The 23,798-nt window shown below is 41.0% G+C and overlaps 7 protein-coding genes across 8 annotated transcripts; 3 read left to right on the top strand and 4 right to left on the bottom strand.

The window, feature by feature from the left end:
- Positions 1 to 3,652: 3,652 nt before the first annotated feature.
- Positions 3,653 to 4,701, bottom strand: RB195_025361 (uncharacterized protein; the record flags this gene model as incomplete). The annotated part of the gene is made up of 4 exons (XM_064213465.1): positions 3,653 to 3,787; positions 3,862 to 3,978; positions 4,037 to 4,161; positions 4,671 to 4,701. The coding sequence occupies 4 exons, from the start codon at positions 4,699 to 4,701 to the stop codon at positions 3,653 to 3,655; spliced, it is 408 nt and encodes a 135-aa protein (XP_064069346.1).
- A 172-nt stretch (positions 4,702 to 4,873) lies between these two features.
- On the bottom strand, positions 4,874 to 5,914 carry RB195_025360 (uncharacterized protein; the record flags this gene model as incomplete). The annotated part of the gene is made up of 1 exon (XM_064213464.1): positions 4,874 to 5,914. The coding sequence occupies one exon, from the start codon at positions 5,912 to 5,914 to the stop codon at positions 4,874 to 4,876; it is 1,041 nt and encodes a 346-aa protein (XP_064069345.1).
- Positions 5,915 to 7,141: 1,227 nt separating this feature from the next.
- RB195_025359 (uncharacterized protein) lies at positions 7,142 to 11,092 on the bottom strand (the record flags this gene model as incomplete). The annotated part of the gene is made up of 4 exons (XM_064213463.1): positions 7,142 to 7,267; positions 7,371 to 7,607; positions 7,758 to 7,836; positions 10,926 to 11,092. 4 exons carry the CDS (start codon positions 11,090 to 11,092, stop codon positions 7,142 to 7,144), a joined length of 609 nt encoding a protein of 202 aa, XP_064069344.1.
- A 1,045-nt stretch (positions 11,093 to 12,137) lies between these two features.
- On the bottom strand, positions 12,138 to 12,827 carry RB195_025358 (uncharacterized protein; the record flags this gene model as incomplete). The annotated part of the gene is made up of 1 exon (XM_064213462.1): positions 12,138 to 12,827. One exon carries the CDS (start codon positions 12,825 to 12,827, stop codon positions 12,138 to 12,140), a length of 690 nt encoding a protein of 229 aa, XP_064069343.1.
- A 3,531-nt stretch (positions 12,828 to 16,358) lies between these two features.
- Positions 16,359 to 16,997, top strand: RB195_025357 (uncharacterized protein; the record flags this gene model as incomplete). Of its 2 annotated transcripts, XM_064213460.1 has the most annotated exons (3): positions 16,359 to 16,415; positions 16,534 to 16,770; positions 16,872 to 16,997. In XM_064213460.1, 3 exons carry the CDS (start codon positions 16,359 to 16,361, stop codon positions 16,995 to 16,997), a joined length of 420 nt encoding a protein of 139 aa, XP_064069341.1. The 2 variants fall into 2 exon arrangements, with proteins under 2 accessions (XP_064069341.1, XP_064069342.1); XM_064213461.1 differs by lacking the exon at positions 16,359 to 16,415.
- Positions 16,998 to 17,872: 875 nt separating this feature from the next.
- Positions 17,873 to 18,241, top strand: RB195_025356 (uncharacterized protein; the record flags this gene model as incomplete). The annotated part of the gene is made up of 2 exons (XM_064213459.1): positions 17,873 to 18,016; positions 18,143 to 18,241. The coding sequence occupies 2 exons, from the start codon at positions 17,873 to 17,875 to the stop codon at positions 18,239 to 18,241; spliced, it is 243 nt and encodes an 80-aa protein (XP_064069340.1).
- Positions 18,242 to 22,056: 3,815 nt separating this feature from the next.
- On the top strand, positions 22,057 to 22,461 carry RB195_025355 (uncharacterized protein; the record flags this gene model as incomplete). The annotated part of the gene is made up of 1 exon (XM_064213458.1): positions 22,057 to 22,461. One exon carries the CDS (start codon positions 22,057 to 22,059, stop codon positions 22,459 to 22,461), a length of 405 nt encoding a protein of 134 aa, XP_064069339.1.
- Between the last annotated feature and the right edge of the window lie 1,337 nt (positions 22,462 to 23,798).

Below are 23,798 nucleotides of genomic sequence, written 5' to 3'. Positions count from 1 at the left end.
ACATTATCAGATGGAACAAAGTAACAAAAGATGCCTATGACATGAACGGCCAGTTGGTAAATGAGAGTTAGGCAGGTGGGTATACTTGAGCTGTTTGTTGCCAGCAAGCCTGTGAAACAGTGGAGGAAGTGCTGTCAGGCGGGGCATACTCTGAAAATATCTTTAGGCGAGCGTTGGCGGCACCAAGACGTTGTAATGCCGAACGGATAGTTGGACAAAAATAAGGAACGCACAAGCCAGCTCCACGATGTAATATTTATGAGTCCGTAACAGTCATGGATCTTAAGTGTCATGGATTAAGAGGTCTGTATTGCTTTTTTTTCAACTTCATTTTGTAAAGATAATGCTTTTCGAGCTGTGCTATGCTGGAGCTTTTTTTTGTGTTGGAACTGGCTTTAAGAAATTTTGTGCCTAACAAACAAAGCACCGTACTGCCGCTACAACTGCAGTTTGAAAACTCATACTTCAAATTCCTAACGTTCTTTGTTTTATGCAACGTGAGATGAGCTGAAAGCTTTGTGGCATATTTCAAATTCCTTGTGCTGCAAAGAAAAATCTTTAACAAATGAGAACGCCTTTTATTCAACACACATGAGAGATGTTTAGAAAAACTTACATCTTTCTTTTTGTCAATACTTTTATTTTGATTTTCGCATCTGAAGAAACCTTCTACTCACATGTTCTTTTTTCTTGGACCTGTGTATTTTTTTGTATTAATCTTGAACATATTATGCTTCACAAGTTGTTCGGTGAAAAGTTCGTTTTTTTAGATTGTCGATTCGACACTTATGTACGTTTCCAGTAGAAGCCTGAGAGCAGAAATATTGTTATGCATAACTTTGTAACTTCCACCATTAAGTCGCAAAGACAGCAATATTTCTAAGTCACCTCTTCTCACCTATCCTATAATACTTGAAATTAGCCCGAATTCATTAACATAATTCCCACATACCTACACCAGGCACATTCAACCTTTAATCTCACCATTTTTGTTACGGAAGATGTCTGCAATGAGTGTCAATGTCGGCTGTATTGCCGTAGATCACATGCGCCTCAATACGCAATCACCACCTGGAGTGCAGTGGGCATCACACAATAGCGATATATGAGTGCTGAACGTCAGTGCGATCATTCTCCGCAACGAAAACGCCGGAATTGAAGGTTCGTTGCATATGTTCAGTTCGGAAAAGTTTCTTTTATGAACAGAATCAGTGGACAAACCAGAAGGAGATGATATAGACAGGTCATCAAAACGTACTGGAGAGTTCCGCGCACGTATATTACCATATATTACATTATATTATTATATTATTATATTATTATATTATATTACTATTACTATTACTTATTATTATATTACTGTCTTATAATCTTTCCGAGGGCCCGGTTCGTTCGCAGGTCGGGATGACTTTAAACTCCCTCCAAACGTGACTCATCCTTGCTAAAAGATGCTTGGGAGACGGGAGATGCACTCATGGAACTTCCTTTTCAAGGAAAATGACAGGAAAATCCCGATTTGATTTTTAGAATATTATGTGCTTTTCATTTCTCAGTAACATTTGCTTTTCTCGCCGAACACTAGATTACCGCGTTGAAATATATTGAACTTCTGAAGTGATAAACATGGTGAGCTTCACCTTAATCGAGGATACAAATGGTACGCTCAAATTATTCTTTCTTCTGTAAAGCTGAATCTGAAAAGAACTGGAAATTGAACCCGATTTCTCGAAAAACTCCAAGTTTTCGAAGTTTTGGCAAGAGAATATTCCTCTTTAGAACGTTGTCAGTTCAAATTTTAAGAGTTGTGCTTCTCTGTGTGGTGTTTAAGGTGTTTGGGCCTTGCCACGTATCTTGATGATGTTACGATTTTTCGTGAACGGTGACAGCTATGTAAATGAGATTCGGGTACTCATGAAAAGATTGCCGTTTCCTGATGTCTCCTTAGCAAAATAACTGCACTTTGCATTCGAATCTTTTCGAACGTCCCATCCTATTCAAATATATTATAGTAGAGTCAAAACGATCTGAAGCACGGTGCAATTGTGTACGCTGTTTCTCTCGAGGCGGTGCGGTGGAGCGTAGCGCTTAGGAGCGTACTGGAACTCTTGCTGGCACCTTCCATCGCTGCAGTTTGGGATGGTCCCACCTCGGTCCCAACTGCTGCCTCCACCGCGCCGTTTCATGATTCTTGTCGTTTTGAGCGACTATAATGGCAGCCTGCTGACTTGGACATCAACGTAATTGGGTTCCTTTATAAAAAAAAAAACGTCTATATTATGATCTTCAACGGCTCCCGTTGGTGCACAATCGCCAATAACCAACAGTACGTCGCATCCCCTTATATCTTAGTCACTCTACATGTCGGATTATGTTGCGGTCTCTTTTATATTTTTCCTGCAGTGCAGCTTACAGCGCAAAAGAAATATCGCAAGAGTCTGAACAGTGCGATATATTCGCGTTTGCAGGGCAGTGACTGGTAATTCAGCTTGACTTGTTTGATGCCATATATTAAATGTTCCTGTTGGGGATTTGAAGTCATGATGCTATAGGACAACAATACTCTTTTCAAATATACGGCAAATTTGCTGTATGAGCTACATAGCTATGACATACCCTAATCGTAGAGTCGAGTGTCTGTTTGTGTTCAATAGGAGCACAGCCATTAGGAAAAAGTGACGAGTCTCGTAAACAAAACCCGAAAACCCTCCCATATCTTTTAATGCCATGAGCTGCAATCTCTCTTCCAGCGAGATCATTACCCTGAGGTTGTTTTGGCTAAATGAATATTTTATCGTTATGTTATGTTGTTTTATGTTAGATGAATCTTGTACATAAAGGAACTCTTCGAGGATAGAAAAACATGGAATCGTTGGTTCAAAGATTATCTATCCGCAAGTTGTTACGCTGGAACGCGATCAGAGAATGGTGCAATGAAACCACATGCGACTTGTTGTTAGCATCGCCACATTCTCCAGCAAATTGTGCAGAAGACGGTTTTTAGATTATATACTGGAGTACTTTTGAAAAGATTTAAGCGAAACGCTTTAACCAGACGCTTTTTTTTTGTTGGTACAAATTATCCGATCCAAAAAACAAGAACAGTATGGAAATTTCTTGACAATTTGCTGGTGAAGAAACTCGAATGTGTCACAAATACTTTGGTTTTATACTAAAGTAGCTTAGTGGAATTTCAAAATGATCCATGAAAGTGTCTGTTAATGTCAGTGCAGGTGCCGCTGTCGAATACCGGCAACCCCCCACTTCCACATCTGAACCCTCCAACTTTGACTTACGATACCACTGTTTAACATGGTATTTTCAAGCGATTGATTAAATAATAATCTGCGAAGAAGACCGTTTTTTTTCTAACTGCTATGGAACCCACTTGAGCTAAAAACAAGATTTGTTGTGATTCCAGGAAGAAGAGCTACGAACTAGGCACGCTAATTTTTATATGACACCTAATTATGGTGGTCACATGAAAAAAAAAACATAGCGGAGGGTAGCTTAAGTGCAATGCAGCGTAGCAAGAAATTGACAGTTTTGGCTCTCTACTTGGCTCTATACGATCAGATAGGGGAAGGTATAATTAACGATTTCTGAGAATGACCTAGCTCAGTTCCACATGGTAGCCAAGAAAAAAGCGAATCACTCAAGTCGTTGCAAAGCCATAATGGGGGTGGTCCGATGATTCGAATCCGCATGATGATACACTGCCGGTATTTCCATGGAGTCTTCTGTAAATTCCCACATTTTTGTGTCGCGTAACAGCGTCGAGAATAGGGACCTGAAACAACTGAAGACTGATTCAGGATTAAGTTTGTAATTTGGGGTATAGGATTTCTCTTTTTCTCCACTGACTACTGTCTGAATGAGTAAATAGTAGAGTTGTCCCTTATCCATTCTGTTTGAAATGGTTATCGGATTCAACTTACGCATGCCTTCACCGATGATGGCCTGGAGGTCATTGCATACTATCTGAAGGAATTGCATTTCAGTAACTAGTAACCAAATAGTAATTCAAGAGATAACACACCTCTATCAATCCTGCTGAATAGTAAACGTCCAAATCTTGACTTTGATAAAGATCCTGACTTACTTGGATAAAGATCTCTCCCCGGTAGACGAACGAGGTCCTCGGGAATGTCATCATTCTCAACTCTGTATTGCCCCATGTTAGACGAATCTTGTCATGTTGAAACGTAGTTTTCAATTGATTCTCTTAAGCTGCAGCCAAGATTGGTGTTGATCTTCCTTTACTAAACAACAGCTAACGATTCAGCGTTATCGCCTTCGTCAGAGCCTGAAAAAATCAAAGCCATCAGTGATTTATTCTCTCAAGCGCCTCATCACGCTACAGAAAGCATTCACGCGATAGGTGAACTCAAACAGCAACAGCTAGTGATCAGCTAGTGCTTAGCTCATTTACTAGATCTTCTCACGCAACAGACCATTACGTTTCACAAGTATGAGTCATGAGGGTTTTTTATAGGGACCTCACGGCCCGCCCCGTAGATCAAAACTGGCATAGGTCTTGATATGGGGGTAGTTCGTTTGTGATCGCAATGCACTCATCGTTCCCGTTCAGTTTTGAACTTTTGGCGGTGATCCAAAATGCCTCTAGTGTTCTGCGTGCTGTGATCTTGGACTTGTAGAATAGTATGACTTACTTGCTTGACTTAATCGGCGGGCTGATGTCATCGCCTGACGCGATTACCCGCATCTTCGCCGAGGTGTGCCGTCCTTAACCACAGCTCTGCCCAACTTCCTCTTTCTTCTGCGAGAGCTTGCACAGAATCAATCCATTCGTCGCTATTCCATATTCTGCGAAACTTTACGTCTCGCCTGAACTGCCTATCCACGCCGAGCGTTCTCAGTCCTCTTTCACCACCTCAGTCCAGAACTTCCGTTTTCGGCCAGGTGGCTTCTTCCAGCTCGAACCCGACGAACTCCTCAGAACTCGTTGGACAAGGCGATCTGCTGGTCTCCTTAATATATGACCAAAGAAGCGAAGACGATTTACTTTAGCCGCTTTCGAAGGCGGTGCAAGATGTTGGTGTCTTCCACGTGTCATCCGCCGGTATACCACATCAATTTCTACGTAAAGATCTTCATTGTGACATACCCTAGGCCAAAAGTAGCCAATTAGCCGTCTAAGCAGCTTTCGTTCCGTGCAATCAAGCCTCTCCATAACCATTGATGGTGCTGCCCAAGTCTCTGATCCGTACATCATGATAGGGCGAATTGCGGATAGGTGGACTCGCAGCTTGACTTCGTTGGTGAAGGGGGTCGACCACAGGAATTTCGTTAGGGAGTTAAATGCAGAAGTGGCCTTGGCGCATCTTTGCTGAACATCTCTCTCGTAGCTGCCGCTGTTCTTCAGCATACAGCCCAGGTAACAGAACTCATCGACGAGTTCTATCGGTTGTTCGTCCACCCTGATTCCCGTTCGAGGTCTCGAAGAAATCCACATCTGCTTGCATTTATCAGGGCTTAGGCGTAGTCCGTAGGCTGCAGCCAGCTTCGATACAAGGTTGACAACATGTTGAAGTTTCTTACTGCTTTCCGCGAATATAACAACATCGTCGGCGTACTCGAGGTCAGTCAAGGGGCACCCTGATGGTGCTAAGACAATGTCGGCAGGATACTGGTCGACTGTTCTTCGCATAATTTCGTCGATTGCGAAATTGAACAGAAAAGGTCCTGCCACCGCCCCTTGTCTTACTCCAGTTACCACTTCAAACGGTGTTGTACATCCGGCTGGTGTTCGAACTGCAGCAATTGTTCGTTGATTCATGTCATCAAGCACGCGAACGAACTTTCCTGGTACTCCTTCGGCGCGTAGCGCGTTGAGAAGACGGCCTTGGTGAGGAGAGTCGAACGCGGCTTCAAAGTCCAGAAACGCTAGTTGCATTGGCTTCGAATACAGACCAGGACCTCCGACTCGGTCGGTGGCTCCACGTTAACCGCATATGTCGGTCTATGAACGTGTTCGAGTTCAGGAGCTGACGGTGCTAGCCGGTTCAGCAAGGTCTTGAAGTGTTCCTTCCAAATTGGAAGGGTTGCTTCACCGACAGCTACCCCATTAGCAGCGTTGAGGACATGGGAACATCTTTTCATTTTGCCGCTATACTGTTTTAGTAGAGCGTAGGCTTTCCGCGGGTTCCTGTCCTTCCACGCCTTCTCAAACTCCATCGCGCGACACATATAAAATTATATGTGGATTCTGTTTCCGCAGATGCAAAGGCAAACTTCTTCGGCTGCAATAAAACCGAGAGTGTCTCCCTTGCAGCGTCCTGGATGCAATTTGTGAAGGAATCCGCATCGCTAAGCTTCTTCCTGGTCCGTACTCCAACATGAATAGACACACGTTGGCGGAATTTTCTTCTGCATTCATCGCCTTTCAGACCTGCCATGTCGATTTTCCGTTGAAGAGGAACTCCTCGAAATAGTATACTAACTTCTACCCAGGGTCAAGCGTATAGTTGAGAAAAATCCCTCCTAAAAACGACCCCCCCCCCTCGTCGACCCTCCCAAAAACGACCCCCCTCATCTCGTTCCTACCAGTAACTGCCTACACAGCAATCAAAAGTTGGGTGAAATAAATAAATAATAAATAATAAAATAAATGAATAATAAAAAATAAATAATAATGAAAATAAATAATATAAAAGGAATTAAAAGACAAATAAACGCCTAATAAATAAATTAAATAACACATAAATTACAATAATTTAATTAATTGATGAATTTAAATTTTTATTAATAAATTAATAGTATAATAGATTATTTTAAAAATAGTAATGCTAAAAGTAAAACAAAATATATATTGTAATGCAGCGATATTAATAGAACAAATAACTAGAAAGTATATGTTAATGTTAATTGCATGTTTCAGATGCCGCTTGACGTGTGCCAGGTGGAAGAAGATCAACAATAATAATCGAGGTAGAAAAGCATTTAACAACTCGATGGACTGATCAAGACACGGTTAGAATATTGTGTTTGATTTTCTGTAGAATTTCTAAAATAATGTGTGTTCCAGGTAGCACGCATGAAGATGTGGAACAGTGCAGTGAGAAGACAACAGAAGAAGATGTTTATTGATTTTTACACATGCAAAAAAATTTAATAAATGGTTTTAATCTTCTATTTCGAGCAGCAAAGTCCTCGAGCGGAGAGCTTGCTCGAGTAACTCTTGGTGTTCCAGAAGTTCGCGTTCCCGGTTCCTTTGCCGTTTCACAGTGCTTCGTTTTACGACCCAAGTCTGAGCAGAAATAATGATAATAGCAGAAAACATTTTGAAACGAATTCCAAAAAAAATCACAGATAGACTGGAAAAAAAAATGTTTGCAAAAAAAAACTCTTACCAGTAGCGCGATGATCGTGGCGAAAGCAAAAATTCCGAGTACAGCGAAGATAAATATGGAGGAGTGGTCAGTCGGTGTAGCTGTTGTCGTCGTAGTCTCAGGCTGAGAAGTGAGCCACGCTTTTCTCAACGCTTTCTTCTTTGCCAGCCACTCGGCTGAAGGCTTCGATCCGGACTTACCTTCTCTAAGACGCTTAAAAGCCTCTTCAGGAGAAAGGCTGACAATATCTTGGTACATCTGTAAATACTGGAATTAGTGTATAAATAGATCCAATAAATGATTATAATTGGGCGAGAAGATTTGAAGAAGTGCCAATATAATAAAGGAGGACTCAAGATAATAAAGGAAGACTAACTAGAAGGCAGTCAGATTGCCAAATGATGCTACCGGTAGGCCGCGACCCATTCCACATTGGCTATCCACCAAAATAGATATATTTGCTCGGATTAGCACGAAGTAGACGTTGCTGCAAGAATTAGAAGTGAGTCAGTATGTATGTAGACATACAATTTAAAAAGATAAGTGAGCTCTAAATGTGTATTCGGTAACACTATTGTAGTGTTTGGCACTGATGAAGAAATGGTCGAAAGTTCGATCCCCGCCGGAGCCACTATTTTTGCAAAACGAAAAAACAGCTGGAAAAGAAGGAGAACACCTTTCAAAACAATTTTTACACTTTTTCCAATTATTAACAAACGATTTTACTCATCGACAATGGAACTGAACGGATGAGAGTTCGATCCCCGCCGGAATCTAGATTTTTGCAAAACCGAAAAAAATCACTGAGAAGAACACTTCACTGCCAGTTTTTTGAAATTGTATTCAGAACGCGGCTTGCCACATATAAGTGTTATAAAGAGGTTATTTTAGCGATTAGAACGAGGCCTTAATTGGAAATTACCGCTGGACTGGTCGGATTTTGTTACTTTGAAATAAACATGAATAACTCACTAACAAAAAGGCGCAAGAGGACAGAGCTGGCAGCTTTGTGTAGAGGAAGATTTGCGCTACAAAACGGCTAAAAAATCTTTTTTAGGGACCCTCTGGTCTTTTTGAAACCTAGTTGAGAAAAAGTTGAGAAATTTGCCGTTTTTCTCAACTTTTTCTCAACTAGCTTTTTTTAGAGATAAGAACAATTTGCAAAAAACCAAAAACGGATTGTAGTGGCAAAAATCTTCCTCTATAACATACTTTAAACCGATTTTGTTTCTATAAACTATGAGCTGAGTTATGGAAGTTTGTTTGAAATCACACAGATTTTGACGCATTGCCGAAAATCTGAGATTTCGCTCTTTTCCTCGTTGCGAGGATGCTGTAGCGCCGTTCAAAAATTCGATTCCATATTTGGATACAGCATCAGGGAAAACCCCTAAATGCAAATTTTGGCCTTTGTAGGTCTTCTGGTTCTCTCAAAAGCTAGTTGAGAAAAACTCAAAAATTTGAGGTAAAAATTGGGATTTTTCTCAACTAGGTTTCAAAAAGACTAGGAAGGCTAGAGGCACCAAACTTTGTAGAAATATAGAATAAATCTCCCTCTACACAAAGCTGCCAGCTTTATTGCACGAGAGTCACCTTGAGCCTAGATATTGAGAATCTAGTGGAGCCTACTTTGTACTAATTTTAACCCTAATTGCGTCTGTAGATGTCTTTTTTCCGTTTAGTAGGAGCATCAGAATTGCTTTTTCGACTGAAAGTAAGAAAGCCGTTGCTGTCAGAAGAGAAATCTGCTCTTTAAATTCTTTTACGTTAAGTGCAAAAATAGGACCTCTGGCAGGGATTGATCCCTGACCGTCACAATAAAAACAACGCGACATCGCGCTGATCCTTCGAACCACCATAAAGTACTGCTGCATCAGCCGTTATTTCAACAGATGATGTAATGGCCAATTAACAGATATCATTATCGAAATATAATAATCGATCGATGGGGAAAGGTCACGCATAATGCACTTTATCTGCACAACACTTACCAACTTGTGTCAGCGTACATGCCTTTCATTGTAGCTATGCTTCTACTTTTACTTAGTGCTCTTACACTTCTGTTAGCTTCTGAAGATCTCGTTTTTCATCCTTCCTAAGCGAATTTCCAACGCTACGTTTCCGTATAACTGCGGATCTTCAATATATCGAATTGGATGAAACGAAGAGTGCCAAAGCACTGTGTAAGCTATGTAGATTGACTCCTATGGTCTCTTAGTACTCAATACGAAGTCACCTCTGGTTACTTTCATTTCTTTCATATAAATTAATAATACACAATTTTGTAGTGCTTAGACTTGATGGGTTTGACAACAAGTCGATTTTTTTGAAGATATCAAAACTTTTAGGTAGTTAATTGCATTTAAAATAATTGGTTTTCTATTTTATCACCTCCACAACATTATCACGTTATTTATTATGCATCACATTTATTCAAGATTTCAATTGTTTTGGTTTGTGCCACCGAAGCGACTCCGACGTCATCAAGCATCAGTTAGAGCAGCAAAAAATGCTAAGTCGTCCATTTTCAAGACTGGCTCAAAAAGCGCAGTAGTTTCATTACCAGAATTATGAAGAATAAATTTTTAAAAATCATTTTTTGGTTTGTGTACCCTCTTTTTATCCTAACTTTTTTGCTACAGTTGTCTTCCTCAACTGCAACCGCGAGACTTCTTCAATCGTTTATTCGAATATAAAAAAAATTATTTATTCTATATCATTTATTTTTATATTAAACAGAACTCAAGGACTGAATATGCATCATTGACGTTTTTTCTTCTTTGAGACAACTCTTCCATTTTCTAGTCGCAGATATCGGGACCTGAAAAAAAGCCTTAGAATACGTTTCAGTTGTGAATATCTTCTGATATGCGATAAAAACATGCCATTCACTGCTCATCATCCTTCAAGTTTCAGCACTACGTCTGGAAAGAAGCAGTTTTCACTCCTGTTTTTCTGCTGAATGTCGCATACCCAAATTACACTTCATTTTGTATACTTTAATATGTGTTTGTTTGAAAACGACAACCCCGTCTCCATTTTCTCTTTGCTCCTTTCATTTTTTCTGATTTTCCAACCCCTACTTAAATTTTTTTCTTAATTTTCCGACCCCCTCTTACGACCCCTCCCCCTGATCCGACACCCCTCTTACGACCCACTGTTGAGAAATTCTCAACACACGCTTGACCCTGCTCCGGAGTCGATAAATTGGTACCAGACTTGTCTGGGAGAATAAAAACACTGACTTGATCGTCGGATGGCCCCCGCAAGTCATTGTATAGGCCAACGCGCGTTCCAAAACCTCATCGATTACGAATTCCAGTAAAACGCGTTGGCGCATTCCGAGTGGATTGATACGCCATTGACTTTATCCTTTATCCTTTTATATTCCACTTGGTCGCGAAAATGGGACACTCCTCTTAAGTAGGAGCTTAAAAGGAGCTAGCACACCTCTTAAGTAGGGCTAGGTGTTGTGTGCGCCGGTTTAACTTCGAAAGACATCTCTGAGGGGCTCTAGGGTAGTAAGTAGCTTCCTAGACGTGGTTGCGGTGTCTGCCCACGTCACTGCTGCCTTACAGAGCTGGAAGAACTGTTGAGTCAAGCAGATGCTGACGGAGATCTCGTTCCGTCAGTTGATCCGCAACTTCGCTGACGGGTATGCTGCCTAGGATGCTCTCATCCCTCCATTTAGTTCTTCCTTCAAGTCCTTGCTCATATTCATGGAACTTCCGAGCTATTCGCATGACGAAATTTCCACGATTTAGGAGCCTTTATGTATTTGTATGTATTTTATGTATTTGTATGTATTTTCTATGTATTTGTATTTATTTTTGTTGTATTTTCCGTCCTCGCAGTAGGCGTTATTCATGAACTCTGTCTTCTTTGTGCTTATTCGCAGTCCTATTCTCTTCCCTGCTTCGTTGAGTTCCTTGAGCATCGTTTTTGCTTCATTGCTACTTTACGAAAAGAGAACAATGTCGTCCGCAAAAGGAAGGTTCGAGAGGAATCCTCCATGAACACATGTATGCTCCTTTCTTTCCACAAAAGTGATTTCATTATCCATTGCAATGCAGCCATGAACAGCTTCCGCGATATAGTATCGCCTTGTCCTACTCCCTTTCCAATAGGTATGGTGAGAAGGCGGTGGAAAGCTGTATCATAGTGGTGCATCGATCGTAGCAATTGGCTAATGTCCTCACATATGACGCGTCCAGGCAGCTAAACCCCTGACGTAATCCAACTTGTTCTTGGGGCTGGGCTTCATCCAGCGTAATGGATGTGCGCGTGAGGATGATCTTGGTGGATACTTTGTATAACAGGCTCACCAAGCATATTGGACGATAGTTCCGAAAGTCCACTCGATCACCTTTCTTATGGATAAAAACGGTTCGCAAGGTCTTCCATTGTTCTCAAATGCTTTCTTTCTGAAGGTAGGGTGTCATGTGCGCTGCTAATATTACATGAAGTGGATGGCCACTATCCCAAAGAAAGTCTGCTGATATAAAATCAGGTAGGAGAGCAATGCCAAATTTTGTGCTCCTGATAGAGAGTTGTACTTCCGAAGAAAGACTCTGTGGTGGAGCTTTACCAATAGGGATGATCGGGATGATCAAGCCTCAAAGTCCTTTTTCCTCTTTCCAACAAGTTCTTCTTTCTAACAATTACCTGGTGGTGTTCGAAATTTGATCCAAGTTTGTCGTATGCGTCTTCGAGGCACGTTCAGCACAGGCTCGTAATCCTCTGAGCAGCATCTCGTAGTCCACGTTTGGATCCTCCTCGATGTGCCAGTCACCTTGGGACAAGGAGTCCTCGAGTACGCAATCGTCGTATGCTTCTTTTCTCCTTAGTGGCGGCTAGCAGACGTTCTTTTCCATCATGCGGCCAAGTCGTATTTTCACACGAAGGAGACGTATCAGAATCACTACAAAAGGATGGTACTACTGAGACGTCAAGTAGGCGCCATCCCCACTTAATAAGTATGTGGTCTACCTCCGCACGACTCGCACCATTGGGCGATTCCCATGTCCACCGACGATGATCTTTTTTCATGAAAAGAGAGTTCCCATGAAAGAGGCGAGCGGCGGACAACAGCCCGGCGAGACGATTGCCATTTTCATTCCGGTCCCCTAGTCCAAAACTTCCAAACCTGTATTCCTCTTCTGTGGCCTTTCCTAGTTTTGCGTTGAAGTCTCCGACAACGAATTCGTAGAAGGACTTCTCGTTGCGGACTACTTCCTCCAGCTCCTCGTAAAACGCTTCCAATTCGGATTCATCAGCTGCTGATGTTGGTGAGTAGCAGTTGATGATACTGATGGGTTTTTGGCGCAGAGGGCGGAGGCAAAGAATGGCCAGGCGAGGTGACAGGATCTCGTGAGAATCGACGAGATGGACGACAGATGGGTACACAACAAAATCAACACCGCTTACATTTCGCGACGGAACCTTCTCTCCACGAATGACGAGTGTACCGTCATTCATCTGTCGTACGTCGCTCCTTCTGCACTTGGTCTCCTGCAGAGCAATCACGTAAAATTTGATACGCTCTGCAGCTCCGAGAAGGGCATGCAGGTCAGCGTCTGTGGAAACTGTTCTCGCGTTGTAAGTACACAGTTTGAGACAGTCTCCATGGCGAGTCGTGCGTATATCGCCTTGATCCAGAATCAAAGACGTCTTGAGCAATCTGAGTTCTGATCGCCTCTTACCGGTCGCCGTCCGACGTCTGAGACGGCAGGACCCAGTGTGAAGGGTACTGAGGCAGTGAACATGCTAGAGTGGCAAAAAGACTCTTCCCCAAACTAAGCAGCCCTGCCTCGGCGATCTTAGCTTTCACCACAGATCGTCGCCAAACCTATATGGATCAGGGTGCCACCTTGCGACATTTTGCTAAGATGATGGTGATTCTTAGCAGTGGTTTTTTATTAGCTAGGCTTCCGATTCCGAGACGTCGAAATATTGGATGCGTCAAACTCCTTTTCAGCTAGGGAAACCCTGCCGGAACACGAACCTCCGCTGTGCATTGCAGAGTCACCTCTACGAAACTATGAGGCGGTAAATCATTGTCGAGGACGTTTTCTAACATCACAAGAAAACAATACATGAAGAAAACCTCATTTACACGTGCTCTGAATGCATGGAGTAAAACAAAGAGTTAGCATCAGTACATGTTTGTGATAGCTTTGAAGTTCTTTTCGACTAAGTACATTATTGCAGGTAACCGGCAAATCCTCTCACAAAGACCCCTGACGATTGAAACATAATTGCATACCACTAGACAGTTATCAGCAAGGTCAAGCGTGTGTTGAGAATTTCTCAACAGGGGGTCGTAAGAGGAGTGTCGGAAAATTAAGAAAAGATTCAAGTGGGGGTAGGAAAATCAGAAAAAATGCAAGGAGCAAAGAGAAGATGGAGACGGGGTTGTCGTTTTCAAACAAACACATATTAAAGTATACAAAATGAAGTGTAATTTGGGTATGCGACATTCAGCAGAAAAACAGGAGTGAAAACTGCTTCTTTCCAGACGTAGTGCTGAAACTTGAAGGATGATGAGCAGTGAATGGCATGTTTTTATCGCATATCAGAAGATATTCACAACTGAAACGTATTCTAAGGCTTTTTTTTCAGGTCCCGATATCTGCGACTAGAAAATGGAAGAGTTGTCTCAAAGAAGAAAAAACGTCAATGATGCATATTCAGTCCTTGAGTTCTGTTTAATATAAAAATAAATGATATAGAATAAATAATTTTTTTTATATTCGAATAAACGATTGAAGAAGTCTCGCGGTTGCAGTTGAGGAAGACAACTGTAGCAAAAAAGTTAGGATAAAAAGAGGGTACACAAACCAAAAAATGATTTTTAAAAATTTATTCTTCATAATTCTGGTAATGAAACTACTGCGCTTTTTGAGCCAGTCTTGAAAATGGACGACTTAGCATTTTTTGCTGCTCTAACTGATGCTTGATGACGTCGGAGTCGCTTCGGTGGCACAAACCAAAACAATTGAAATCTTGAATAAATGTGATGCATAATAAATAACGTGATAATGTTGTGGAGGTGATAAAATAGAAAACCAATTATTTTAAATGCAATTAACTACCTAAAAGTTTTGATATCTTCAAAAAATCGACTTGTTGTCAAACCCATCAAGTCTAAGCACTACAAAATTGTGTATTATTAATTTATATGAAAGAAATGAAAGTAACCAGAGGTGACTTCGTATTGAGTACTAAGAGACCATAGGAGTCAATCTACATAGCTTACACAGTGCTTTGGCACTCTTCGTTTCATCCAATTCGATATATTGAAGATCCGCAGTTATACGGAAACGTAGCGTTGGAAATTCGCTTAGGAAGGATGAAAAACGAGATCTTCAGAAGCTAACAGAAGTGTAAGAGCACTAAGTAAAAGTAGAAGCATAGCTACAATGAAAGGCATGTACGCTGACACAAGTTGGTAAGTGTTGTGCAGATAAAGTGCATTATGCGTGACCTTTCCCCATCGATCGATTATTATATTTCGATAATGATATCTGTTAATTGGCCATTACATCATCTGTTGAAATAACGGCTGATGCAGCAGTACTTTATGGTGGTTCGAAGGATCAGCGCGATGTCGCGTTGTTTTTATTGTGACGGTCAGGGATCAATCCCTGCCAGAGGTCCTATTTTTGCACTTAACGTAAAAGAATTTAAAGAGCAGATTTCTCTTCTGACAGCAACGGCTTTCTTACTTTCAGTCGAAAAAGCAATTCTGATGCTCCTACTAAACGGAAAAAAGACATCTACAGACGCAATTAGGGTTAAAATTAGTACAAAGTAGGCTCCACTAGATTCTCAATATCTAGGCTCAAGGTGACTCTCGTGCAATAAAGCTGGCAGCTTTGTGTAGAGGGAGATTTATTCTATATTTCTACAAAGTTTGGTGCCTCTAGCCTTCCTAGTCTTTTTGAAACCTAGTTGAGAAAAAATCCCAATTTTTACCTCAAATTTTTGAGTTTTTCTCAACTAGCTTTTGAGAGAACCAGAAGACCTACAAAGGCCAAAATTTGCATTTAGGGGTTTTCCTGATGCTGTATCCAAATATGGAATCGAATTTTTGAACGGCGCTACAGCATCCTCGCAACGAGGAAAAGAGCGAAATCTCAGATTTTCGGCAATGCGTCAAAATCTGTGTGATTTCAAACAAACTTCCATAACTCAGCTCATAGTTTATAGAAACAAAATCGGTTTAAAGTATGTTATAGAGGAAGATTTTTGCCACTACAATCCGTTTTTGGTTTTTTGCAAATTGTTCTTATCTCTAAAAAAAAGCTAGTTGAGAAAAAGTTGAGAAAAACGGCAAATTTCTCAACTTTTTCTCAACTAGGTTTCAAAAAGACCAGAGGGTCCCTAAAAAAGATTTTTTAGCCGTTTTGTAGCGCAAATCTTCCTCTACACAAAGCTGCCAGCTCTGTCCTCTTGCGCCTTTTTGTTAGTGAGTTATTCATGTTTATTTCAAAGTAACAAAATCCGACCAGTCCAGCGGTAATTTCCAATTAAGGCCTCGTTCTAATCGCTAAAATAACCTCTTTATAACACTTATATGTGGCAAGCCGCGTTCTGAATACAATTTCAAAAAACTGGCAGTGAAGTGTTCTTCTCAGTGATTTTTTTCGGTTTTGCAAAAATCTAGATTCCGGCGGGGATCGAACTCTCATCCGTTCAGTTCCATTGTCGATGAGTAAAATCGTTTGTTAATAATTGGAAAAAGTGTAAAAATTGTTTTGAAAGGTGTTCTCCTTCTTTTCCAGCTGTTTTTTCGTTTTGCAAAAATAGTGGCTCCGGCGGGGATCGAACTTTCGACCATTTCTTCATCAGTGCCAAACACTACAATAGTGTTACCGAATACACATTTAGAGCTCACTTATCTTTTTAAATTGTATGTCTACATACATACTGACTCACTTCTAATTCTTGCAGCAACGTCTACTTCGTGCTAATCCGAGCAAATATATCTATTTTGGTGGATAGCCAATGTGGAATGGGTCGCGGCCTACCGGTAGCATCATTTGGCAATCTGACTGCCTTCTAGTTAGTCTTCCTTTATTATCTTGAGTCCTCCTTTATTATATTGGCACTTCTTCAAATCTTCTCGCCCAATTATAATCATTTATTGGATCTATTTATACACTAATTCCAGTATTTACAGATGTACCAAGATATTGTCAGCCTTTCTCCTGAAGAGGCTTTTAAGCGTCTTAGAGAAGGTAAGTCCGGATCGAAGCCTTCAGCCGAGTGGCTGGCAAAGAAGAAAGCGTTGAGAAAAGCGTGGCTCACTTCTCAGCCTGAGACTACGACGACAACAGCTACACCGACTGACCACTCCTCCATATTTATCTTCGCTGTACTCGGAATTTTTGCTTTCGCCACGATCATCGCGCTACTGGTAAGAGTTTTTTTTTGCAAACATTTTTTTCCAGTCTATCTGTGATTTTTTTTGGAATTCGTTTCAAAATGTTTTCTGCTATTATCATTATTTCTGCTCAGACTTGGGTCGTAAAACGAAGCACTGTGAAACGGCAAAGGAACCGGGAACGCGAACTTCTGGAACACCAAGAGTTACTCGAGCAAGCTCTCCGCTCGAGGACTTTGCTGCTCGAAATAGAAGATTAAAACCATTTATTAAATTTTTTTGCATGTGTAAAAATCAATAAACATCTTCTTCTGTTGTCTTCTCACTGCACTGTTCCACATCTTCATGCGTGCTACCTGGAACACACATTATTTTAGAAATTCTACAGAAAATCAAACACAATATTCTAACCGTGTCTTGATCAGTCCATCGAGTTGTTAAATGCTTTTCTACCTCGATTATTATTGTTGATCTTCTTCCACCTGGCACACGTCAAGCGGCATCTGAAACATGCAATTAACATTAACATATACTTTCTAGTTATTTGTTCTATTAATATCGCTGCATTACAATATATATTTTGTTTTACTTTTAGCATTACTATTTTTAAAATAATCTATTATACTATTAATTTATTAATAAAAATTTAAATTCATCAATTAATTAAATTATTGTAATTTATGTGTTATTTAATTTATTTATTAGGCGTTTATTTGTCTTTTAATTCCTTTTATATTATTTATTTTCATTATTATTTATTTTTTATTATTCATTTATTTTATTATTTATTATTTATTTATTTCACCCAACTTTTGATTGCTGTGTAGGCAGTTACTGGTAGGAACGAGATGAGGGGGGTCGTTTTTGGGAGGGTCGACGAGGGGGGGGTCGTTTTTAGGAGGGATTTTTCTCAACTATACGCTTGACCCTGCTCCGGAGGGATAAAAGGCTTGGTTTGCACTAGGGCGGTTTCGAACCCTCGACCGTGCGGCTACAACGGACCTCTAACCGACTGCGCCAGACCCACCCCCAGTGGAATATACATCGAAAGCAAAGCATAGGGCCAGCCACATTACGAGAAAATTCGACCATAGATGACTAAAAGATTGCTAGAGTGGGTCCCAAGAAATGCCAAATGCCGTCGAGGGAGAACGCCGACGAGATAGAGTCACGTGTTCGCTACACGGATGGACCACCTGAGAGCTCAGCTGGACACTGCTCAAGGACCTCGTCAACGTCGCTCACGAAACTTGAGAACATATTGGATGACAATGGCGAGGTAACGAAACGAGTTTAACAGATGCTGGGGCTGGCACGTGCTGTGAAGACAGGCCATCTAAGCATCTAAGTAAGTAAGTACAAATGCACTTTTAGGTCACGCCTTTTTCGTCGTGAGACATTTTAGGTTGTGTTAAAGAAGCTGCTTGCATCTGCAGTGAAGCCTGAATACTTGAAGCTGGTTTTGATTGATACCTACAAAAGAAACATTGTTCGTCTTATATAACACCTCCTACCTGTGCAGGTGTTAGATATTAATAGAATAAATAATAACAAAAAATTATATAGTCATTTTAATTATACGTTCAAGATGCCGCATGACGTGTGCCAGGTAGAAGAAGATCAAGAATAATAATCGAGGTAGAAAAGCATTCAACCTCTCGATGGACTGATCTAGAGACGGTTAAAATATTGTTTGATTTTCTGTGGAATTTCTGTAATAATGTGAGTTCCAGGTAGCTCGAATGGAGATGTAGAAGAGTGCAGTGAGAAGACAACACAGAAGATGTTTATTGGACTTTACATATCTAATAAATCTAATAAATGCTTTCAATCTCCTATTTTCAGCAGTAAGCACCTCAAGCGGAGAGATTGCTCGATTCACGATTTCCTTGCCGTCTTCGTCTCACAGCGCAAGTCTGAGCAAAAATAATGTTAATAGCAAAAAAAACATTGAATTTCAAAAAGCTCACAAACGGACTGGAAAAAGTGTTCGCAATGAAAGAAAAACCCTTACCAGTAGCGCGAAGAGCATAATCAAAACAAAAGATCCGAGTACTGCGATAAGCAGTGTATAGGATTGATCCGAGAGTGCAGCTTTCGTCGTCGTCGTCGTAGATAGAGAAGTGAACTATGCATGTCTCAATTTTTTTCTTTGCCAGCCACTCGGCTGAATGTCGTGGTTCGGAGTTAGTCTCAATAAAACGTATAAAGCTTTCCTCAGGAGAAAGGGCGCAAATATCGTGATACATCTGTAAATACTGCAATTAGTGTATAAATAGATCCAATACGTGATTATCATTAGGCGAGAACATTAAAAGACGTGTCAAGATAACGAAGAAAGACTAACTAGAAGGCAGTCAGATTGTCGAAGATGCTACCGGTAGGTCCCGACCCATACCACACTGGCTACTAATCAAAAATATCCTACAGGTATATTTGCTCGAATTAGTACGAGGTACGCTACTGCAAGAATTAGAAGTGTGCCAGTACATATGTAGACACATAATTTGAACAAAAGAGTGATCTCTCAATGTGTATGTGGCAACACAATTGTACTGTTTGACATTGATAAAGAGATGATCAAAAGTTCGATCCCCGCCGGGACTACTATTTTTACAAAACAAAAAAAAAAACAGCTGGGAACGACAGAGAACACATTTAAAAACAATTTTCACACTATTTCCTATTATTTACAAACAATTTTACTCATCGACATTTGAAATGAGCGGTTGAGAGTTCGATCCCCGCCGGAATTTTTCCACTTCTGTAAAATGGAAAAGACAACTGACACCGACGCAGATCACATTCTAAAAGCATTTTCTCATTACTTTCAACATTCTACACACAATTTCACTCATTGACAGTGATTGCAAACGATGAATAGTTCGATCCCCGCCGGAATCTGGACTTTTTGCAAAACCGAAAAAAATCACTGAGAAGAACACTTCACTGCCAGTTTTTTGAAATTGTATTCAGAACACGGCTTGCCACATATAAGTGTTATATAGAGGTTATTTTAGCGATTAGAACCAGGCCTTAATTGGAAATTACTGCTGGACAGATCGGATTTTGTTAGCTTGAAATAAACGTGAATAACGCACTAACGAAGAGACATAGGAAGATATAGGTGGCTGCGTTGTGTAGAGAAAGATTTGCGCTTTAAAGGTTAAGAAATCCTCTCCAAGGACTCTCTGGCTTTTTTGAAACCTAGTTGAGAAAAGTTGAGAAATTTGGCATTTTTCCCAACTTTTTTTCTCAACTAGCTTTTTCTGAGGATGAAAACCACTCATAAAAAAGTAAAAACAAATTATGATAGAAAGAATTTCTCTCTACAACACTCTTCAAACCGAATTCCTCTTTATAATTTATGAGCTGAGTTATGGAAATTTGTTTGAAGTCATACAGATTTTGACGCGTTGCCGAAAATCTGAGGTTTCGCTCTTCTTCAATAGTGCCGTTGAAAAATTCGATCCCATACTTGGATAGAGCATCAACGAAAACTCTTAACTGCAAATTTTGGCGTCTGTAGGTGTTCTGGTTCTGTCAAAAGTTGGTTGAGAAAAACTCGAAAATTTGAGGCAAAAATTGGGATTTTTCTCAACTAGCTTTCAAAAAAAGACTAGGGAAATCTAGAGGCACCAAACTTTGTAGAAATATAGAAGAAGTCTCTTTCTAAAGATCACAGCCAGCCTTACTGCATAAAATTCACTTCGAGCGTAAATATTCAGAAACTCGTGGAGCCCACTTTGCACTAATTTTTAACCGTAATTGCGCCTGTAGATGTCCTTTTTTCGCTCAGTAGCAGCATTAAAGTTGCTTTTTTCGACTGAAAGTAAAGAATCCGTCACTGTCGGATGAGAAATGTGCTCTTTAAAGTCTTTTACGCTAAATGCAAAATAGCGCCTTTGGCAGGGATTGATTTACCTGACCATCACAATAATAAACGCGCGGCATCTCCTTCCTCTTGAGCCTTCCAATCAGAATAAACTGTAAGCATCAGCAGTTAGTTTCAACAGAGAATGTAATGGCGAATTCACAAATGTCCTTATCGAGGTCTTTATAATCGCGCATAAATAAGCGATCGATCGGGAAAAGTTCACGCATAATGCACTTTGTCTGCACTACACTTACCAACTTGAGCCAGCGTACTTGCTTTTCATTGCAGTTATGCTTCTACTTTTACTTAGTGCTCTTACACTTCTGTTAGCTTCTGAAGATCTCGTTTTTCATCCTTCCTAAGCGAATTTCCAACGCTACGTTTCCGTATAACTGCGGATCTTCAATCATATCGAATTGGATGAAACGAAGATTGCCAAAGCACTGTGTAAGCTATGTAGATTGACTCCTATGGTCTCTTATCTATTCAATACGAAGTCACCTCTGGTTGCTTTCATTTCTTTCATATAAATTAATAATACACAATTTTTGTAGTGCTTAGACTTGATGGGTTTGACAACAAGCCGATTTTTTTGAAGATATCAAAACTTTTAGGTAGTTAATTGCATTTAAAATAATTGGTTTTCTATTTTATCACCTCCACAACATTATCACGTTATTTATTATGCATCACATTTTATTTTATTTATTTTTTATTTTATTTATTCAACTTCACATTTATTCAATTTCATTTGTTTGTGCTAATTCAAAAGTAACTGAGAGGCCTGTTTATAGAAGTCCTGATGTTTTAGAAAGGATGCTTTGCCGCTGGTACGTTTCCTTTGTCTACGAGCTTCTTCTTTCTCCTTTCTGAAGGCTTTCCTTTTCGTTCAGGAAATATGGACTCCCTTACCGCCTTGCACGTAGGACAACTTATGATTTTGCACGGTTTGTGCCACCGAAACGACTCCGACGTCATCAAGCATAAGTTAGAACAGCAAAAAAATGCTAAGTCGTCCATCTTCAAGATTGGCTCAAAGGTGCAGTAGTTTCATTACCAGAATTATGAAAAATAAATTTTTTAAAAATCATTTTGTGGTTTGTGTACCCTCTCTTTATGTTAACTGTTTATGTCACAATAGTCTTCCTCCACAACGGTTTACCGTACCACAGTGGCGTGGAAGTGACTCTGGGGGTCGAAATGCGATGCACAACGCAGGTTCGCCCTCCGGCAGGGTCTCCCAAGCTGAGAAGGAGTTCGACACATCCGACATTCCGACTTCTCGAAATCCGAAAGTCTAGCTAAGAGTAAACCACTGCTAAGATGCACCACCGTCTTGGCAAAATGTCGTAAGATGGCTCCCTGATATATAGGTTGGGCTACGAGCTACGGCGAAAGCTAAACTCGCCATGGTAGGGGTTAGCATCAAACAGTAGCTGTAGATGCGTTTCGCGAGGATGATTTCGAAATACAAGCAGAAGAAGTTTCTGCAAGAAGCACAAAGAAGGACAAGCCTAAAGTGGTGCCGCTGGGACCGCAATCATAATATTCTGCGAGCTGGCTTGCTGAGCGAAGACGGGACTTGCATCTCTTCTCGTCGTGAGATCGAAGTCATTACAAAGAGGTTCTACTCGAACCTTTTCGGTTCATCAACTCCTGTGTCAAGCCCGATCAACCCCACTGGTGAAACCCCAATACGGATTCTTCCTTCAGAAGTACGAATCGTTATCAAGAGCATGAAATATGACGGAGCTCCCGGACATGATTTCACGTCAACAGACTTTCTTTGGGCTGGTGGCCATCCGCTTCTTGTAATTCTAGCGGTGCATATGACGTACTATCTTTAGGAAGAAACGATCCCACACCAGTGGAAGACCTAGCGAACCGTTCTTACTCGTAAGAAAGGTGACCAAGAGGACCTTTGAAACTACTGTTTGATATACTTGCTGAGCGTGTTATACAAAGTATTCACTAAAACCATTCTCACGCGCATATCTAGGACGTTGGATGAAGCCCAGTCTCAGGATCAAGCGCTATTCCGTCGGGGGTTCAGCTGCTTGGACCACATCAAGACTGTATTGATGGTCATAGAGGCTCGCCGCTAATACTGCTTGTCCCTTGTTCTAACCTTTGTCGACTATGGGAAAACTTTCGACAGCGTAGAAACGAACGCAGTGTTGTCAGCACTGCTTGATCAAGGTGTGGACACGTCGTATGTAAGAACTTTAGCCAACTGCTACGATCGATGCACCGCTAAGATGCAGCTTTTCCACCGCCCCCTCACCAAACCCATTGGAAAGGGGGTACGAAAAGGCGATACTATGTCGCCGAAGTTGTTCATTATTCGGCTGTTCATTCATTGTTCGGCTACATTACAATGGATAATGGAATCCCTTCCTTAGGAGAAAAAGGGTATACGCGTTGATAGGAAATTCCTCTTCAAACTTTGTTTTGCGGACGACATCGTTCTCTTTTCGAGAAGTACCAGTGAAGCAGAGAACGATGCTCAACGAGTTGAACGAAGCAGGGAAGGGAATAGGACTGCGATTAAACAGACACAAGACACAGTCATGAAGAACGCCTACTGCGAAGACGGAGGAGTACAACTTGAAGGCTCCTAAGTTGTGGAAATTTTGTGATACCTATAGCTCGGAAGTTCCATGAATATGAGCAAGGACGTGAAGGAAGAATTGAATAGAGGGATGAGAGCAGCCTGGGCAGCATTCGCACCCGTTAACGAAGCTACGGACCAAGTGAGGAACCAGGATCTCCGTCAGCATCTGCTTGACTCCACAGTTCTTCCAGCTCTGTAACGCTGCGGTGACGTGGGCAGATACCGCTGCCACGTCTAGGAAGCTACTTACTACCCTCAGAGCCCTTGAGAGATGTTTTCTAAAGTTAAGCTGCGCACACAATACTTAGCCGGTCTTCGCAACTCCTACTTAAGAGGAGTGTCCCGTCTTTGCGGCCAGTGGAATAAGTATTAAAAGCAAAGCATAGATGGGTCAGCCAAATTGCGAGAAAATTCGACTATAGATAGCTGAAAGAACGCTAGAGTGGATCCCAAGAAATGCTAAATGCCGTCAAGAGGGACCGCCGAAGAAATAAGGTGACGTGTTCGCTGTACGGATGGACCAGCTGAGAGTTCACCTGGATACGGCTCAAGCACCTCGTCAACGTCACT

The sequence above is a fragment of the Necator americanus genome, chromosome X (genome assembly GCF_031761385.1).
Source record: "Necator americanus strain Aroian chromosome X, whole genome shotgun sequence".
NCBI lineage: Eukaryota > Metazoa > Nematoda > Chromadorea > Rhabditida > Ancylostomatidae > Necator > Necator americanus.
Note: the sequence above shows the minus strand (reverse complement) of the source record. Positions and strands in the feature narration are given on the sequence as shown.